This window comes from Chamaea fasciata, unplaced genomic scaffold (assembly GCF_029207755.1).
Source record: "Chamaea fasciata isolate MVZ Bird 193981 ecotype frontalis unplaced genomic scaffold, bChaFas1.0.hap1 SCAF_17, whole genome shotgun sequence".
Lineage (NCBI taxonomy): Eukaryota > Metazoa > Chordata > Aves > Passeriformes > Sylviidae > Chamaea > Chamaea fasciata.
Window position 1 is genome coordinate 12,885,688 of NW_027094102.1, and position 5,002 is coordinate 12,890,689.

Sequence of the window (5,002 nt, forward strand, 5' to 3'; positions counted from 1 at the left end):
ATTGTGGCACCTGAGACAAACTTAGAAATTAAGTTCCCCTTCAATAACCCAAACTCTTGTTGCTCATCCCTAATCTAGGAACACGATCAATCATTAAATATTGTTCATGCAGGAATAGAAAACTGCTGTCACATGTTCCCACAGTCATTGCTGATGAACTGGAGGCCTCCAAGTGAAGCTGCTTTACAGGGGGCCAGGTGTGCCCCCCTAACTCCAGAGTAATTAATGAGCCCATGTCAGCGCTGCTCCCCTCTAATTGGCCAGGACAGCTCCTGGCTCCTTCCTGCTGCTCCCCAGAGCTGTCAGTCCCTGAGGGTCCTGCCCTGCCCCATCCCAGCCACGATAAAAAGGCAGGAGGGGCTGGTGGATCATGGTGGGTGCCTGGTTCTGCCTTGCTGGTTCTCTGCTCGCTTCTAACGGTAAGAGAAGGTCCTGTTCTGGAGTTTGCAGGAGGATTATTCAAGTGTCAGGATGTGATTGCAGCAGGGTGGACCCTTGAGCTCTGGTTTCCTCCAGTTCTGCTGTTACTGTTGCTTTTAGCCAAGCATTTCTTGAAGCTTTGGTGGGGAGGTGATGCCTTTTCCAGGGCTACTAGGGCAAAATTAAGGGAATAAAAAGCTGTTGTATTTATTGAAGGGCCTCCAGGTACATCCAGGGCAGACAAAGCACCCCAGGGGATACACTCAAAATGGACAATGGTCATGGGTTTGCACACTTTTGTAAGTTTGGTCCATTTGCATATTGGGGATTAATCTCCCAATTACAGCTTCAGGTAATGAAGTCATTTACCCCGGGTTTGTTCCCCACAACTCATTTCTGTTTACCTTTCTCAAGGTCTGAGGCAGTGAGGGGTCCTTGATCCCCAGGCCTGGAGAGGAATTGTTGTGTCTGACCAAAACGGGGAAGCAGCAGCTCACACTGTATAAGGAGTTTAGAGTTATACACTAAAGAACTGTGGGATTACAAATATATGAAAAATAGAAAAGCTAAAATCCTAAGGCATCAGAGGAAGGGAGTACCTTGTGCCTCTCGTAGATACATTAATAATATTTGGTCTCTGGGGTGAGGAAAGAATGTTCTCCTTGTTCCTTTGATTATCGCAAACCACCTGGAACTTAAAACTTGGAACCAGGTAGATTTGCAAGTGGCACAGAACCCATCCTAAGAGGTTGTTTTGGTTTTCCCCTGACCAGGCAGTAAAAGAACTTCTCTCTTTTATGACCCTAGAGGGAAGTGTCCCCTTGGAAGGGCGAGCTTTCCCCAAAGCCTTGGTGTTCCTTGCATTCCAGCTGCCATGGCCTCTGCTGTGCCTGGTAAGGAGGAGGTTGCCCAGAGCTCCCCAGAGCAGGAGCAGGAGGTCAGTGCTCTCTGGGGGATGTGAGGAGTGGCAGCTTCTGGGTGCAGGGTGAGGAGCTGGCCCTGCTGTGACTGAGGGGAGCTGAGCCCTCCAAAATGGGACTTTCCTCTGCTCAGGTTGTGCCCTGCAGCTTCTGGGTGACAACACACACAAAGGTGTGGACTTAAAGTCCCTGTAACCTCTGAGGCTCAGCAAAATCACCCGGTTCTTGGCTAGGAAAGGTGTTTCTTTAACTCAATATCCTGGTGCCTGGAAAGCAGTGCTTCCATGGAAAGGCTCCAATCTTTCAGCCTCCCTGAGACCTGCTGCTCTTACTCTGCTCCTGTGACTGGCAGCGTTCTTGCAGGCAAGGATGAAGTCTGTCAGCTTAACCCCAACTCAGTCCCGGCTGGTGGAGCTTTTCTTGGGATATTGGCTTGTCAAGTAACCCTTCCAGGTGAACTGGAGATGGATGCGTGGCTGAAGAATCGAGGTCACCCCCAAACTTGATTGTTCTTTGTGCTGGAGGGAATTTTTCCTGGGTTGGACCATCGTTAATGCCAAAGCTCCGCAGCTTGTGTCACGACTGAGTTACAGATTTAATTCAGTGTGTGAGCAAGGCAGGAGTTTCTCCCTCAGCCAGGCCAGGTGATTTGGTGACAATTCCTCCCAAACACAGAATTTCAGGGCAGAACTGCTCCAGGCCGTGTTTGGAGCTTCGTGGCTGCACTTTTCTTTGCTGTTCCAGGCTGCAGTGAAGGAGGTGGCCAATCTGAGCCTGGTGAGCTCTGCCTGTGACGTGGTTTCTGCAGCTTATGCCTCCACCAAGGAGAGCCACCCCTACCTGAGGTCTGTGTGTGACGCTGCAGAGAAGGGAGTGCAGAGCGTGACCAAGGCCACGGCCGGCTGTGTGCAGCCAGTGCTGGCCACCCTGGAGCCCCACGGTAAATCCCTGGGGAAGGGGAGGCCCTGCTGGGAGGGACCCTCTGGCTCCTTCCACTCCTGGAAGCACTCCTGGCATGAGGAAATGCACCTCTCCATTGCCATAGTGAAAGGACAACCCCTGGCTTATAAATAAGGCTAAAGCTGGGCCCTGATCCCAACAGCGTGAGGGAGAGTCAGGGAGTGACTCTGATGCTGACTTTCCTAAAACTGATCTTTGCAAGGTGGAACTTGGGGTGAAATTGCAGAAAACCCGTGTTTTGACACTTTTTTTGATTCTCTCTTCAGTTGCTGCAGCAAGTGAGTATGCCTCCAAAGGTTTGGATAAACTGGGGGAGAAGCTGCCACTCATTCAAAAGCCAGTGGAACAGGTAAGAATTAAAGGCTGGGCTGTCCCTGGCAGGCAGAGGGGCCTGGCTCTTGTGGGATTTCTAAGCTAGGGAGTGATGTAGGCTCACACACCTGAGCGTGTGATGCAAGTTCCTACCAGCGCAAACACTCAAGTGACACTGTGCTGTTTGTCCTCTTGGTGCAGTTCAGGATTTCAGGGTGAGACGCAACCCACTCCATGATCTGCCCTTCCTCCTGTTCCCCAGATTCTCTCTGACACAAAGGAGCTGGTGTCATGCAGAGTGGCTGAGGTGAAGGAGGCTGTGAGCAGCAGGGTGCAGGAGGTGCTGGATGTCACCAAGGACACTCTGCAGGGCAGCGTGGGGGCTGCCAGACCCGCAGTGACCGGTGCTGCTGAGCCTGCAGTGGGACAGACAGGCGTCTGTGGAGCAGAGGCTGTGCTGGGGGGAGCAGAAGGTGACTCTCTCCCTCTTGGAAATGAGGAGCTAGGTAAGGAAAGGGTGGATGTGGCTGTGGGAACTGTTGGAGTGGGGATGGTCAGCCCTGTTCCTCACCCCACTACTCTGGAATGGGGCTAATGGGAAGAAGAGAATCCCAGAATGGCTTGGGTTGGAAGGCACCTTAAAGCTCATTCTGGGCTTCTCACCATGGGCAGGGACCCCTTCCTCCATCCCAGGCTGCTCCAAGCCCTGCCCAGCCTGGCCTTGGACACTTCCAGGGATTTGGGGACAGCCCCAGCTTCTCTGGGCACACAGTGCCACACTGGAGGGCCCCTGGCTGCTGGTGTGGGATCTCCTGAGGCTGTTTTAGTGCCACCTCTGACTCTGGTCCTGCCTGTGTCCCCAGCCCAGCTGGCGGTGTGTGAGGAGGGCTCGGACGTGCTGCCCCTGCAGCAGCAGCGGGAGCACAGGAGGTACTTTGTGCGCCTGGGCTCCCTCTCGGAGGAACTTCGGCTCTTTGCCCACCTGCACTCCACCGCCAGGATCCAGCAGGTGTGGCAGGGCATGCAGGGGGCCCTGGCACAGCTCCACTGCATCCTCGAGCTGGTAGGTAGAGCCCAGCCCCTGGAAGGAGGGGACCCAAGCCCTGGTCCTCTATCAGCTTCATTGCTGTGCTGAGGAGCTTTGCAGTTCCCCAGCTGATCTGCCTGTCCTGGCACTCTGATCTTCCGCTGCCACAGATTGAGGCGTTTAAACAAGGATTTAATCAAAAGCTTCAGGAGGAGCAGGAGAAACTCTACGGCATGTGGCTGGACTGGAGTAGGAAGTATCTCAAAGAGAGTGGAGATGGAAGCCCTGCCGAGCCAGAGGTACCTTCCTGGGGAGGGAGGCAGGCAAAGGGCTTTGGGCATCCCCTCGGTTTTTCTCTTTGAAGTGACTCGTTCGTGATCGTATTCCCCCCAGGAGATGGAGTGTCTGACCCTGCTGATGGCACGCAGGGTCACCCAGCAGCTGCACCTCACCTGCTGTGGGGTGGTGGCTGCCATCCAGGGCCTTCCCTGCAGCCTGCAGGACAGGCTGAAGCAGGCTCTCGGTGCCATCAAGGAGCTGCATGCTGCTTTCTCAGTGGCAAACTCCTTCCAGGACTTGTCCAGCAGTGTCCTGACCCGGAGCCAGAGGGAGCTGGCTGTGATCCAGGAGTACATGGAGGAGCTGCTGGATTACCTGAAGAACAACACTCCTCTGTCCTGGCTGGTGGGACCCTTCTCTCCCAGGGAGGAAAGGAATCAGTCCTCCCAGGAGGAGGATGAGGAGGATCAGTCCTCCCAGGAAGATGATGAGGAGGATCAATCTTCCCAGGAAGATGATGAGGAGGATCAGTCCTCCCAGGAGGAGGAGGCAGAGCACCTGGAAACCTTCAGCACCCCCAGATAAAGGATATAACAACAATTGCTGTTGGCATTAAACCCTCAGTGAGTGTAAAGAATTGTCTTCCTAAAAGCTGCTTGTAGTCGGTCACAACTGCTTAAAATAAAACTGCTGCACGCAAGCTCCCTGTCTCTGGTCTCTCTTGGACAAAGACTGGGAGTATTGCTCAGTGGGTGTGAGCTGGGCTCTTCCCACCTCTCCCTTGCTGGAATTCCACTGTGCACTGAGGGCTGCAGGAAGAGCAGGCAGTGGTACAGGAAGGATCACACCTGTGTTGTCCTGGGAAGCTGCAATTCCTTCTCTCTCCCAAGCCTGGAGGCAAATATGTGCCCTGCTGGCACTGTCCTGTGCTTGGGAGAGCTGCCAGAGCCCTGGCACCCCTTGGCATTGCTCCTCCAAGGCCAAAATCTCCTCTTCTGTTTATCTGCTGCTGCCTGGAGCAGGTTTCAGGTTGGTGGGGTGGAAGGTGTGGGTGACAGACACTTGCTGCCAGCACTGCCCTCTC

The 5,002-nt window shown here is 54.0% G+C and overlaps 1 protein-coding gene across 4 annotated transcripts; it reads left to right on the forward strand.

The window, feature by feature from the left end:
* The first annotated feature begins 309 nt into the window (after positions 1-309).
* On the forward strand, positions 310-4,618 carry LOC136298214 (perilipin-3-like). Of its 4 annotated transcripts, none has more exons than XM_066198813.1 (8): positions 310-373; positions 1,290-1,357; positions 2,085-2,280; positions 2,567-2,649; positions 2,875-3,118; positions 3,476-3,675; positions 3,810-3,938; positions 4,033-4,618. In XM_066198813.1, exons 2-8 carry the CDS (start codon positions 1,295-1,297, stop codon positions 4,501-4,503), a joined length of 1,386 nt encoding a protein of 461 aa, XP_066054910.1. In that variant the 5' UTR covers positions 310-373; positions 1,290-1,294; the 3' UTR covers positions 4,504-4,618. The 4 variants fall into 4 exon arrangements, with proteins under 4 accessions (XP_066054910.1, XP_066054908.1, XP_066054909.1 ...); XM_066198811.1 differs by having other exon boundaries at positions 330-419; XM_066198812.1 differs by having other exon boundaries at positions 334-419; positions 1,228-1,357.
* Positions 4,619-5,002: the final 384 nt, after the last annotated feature.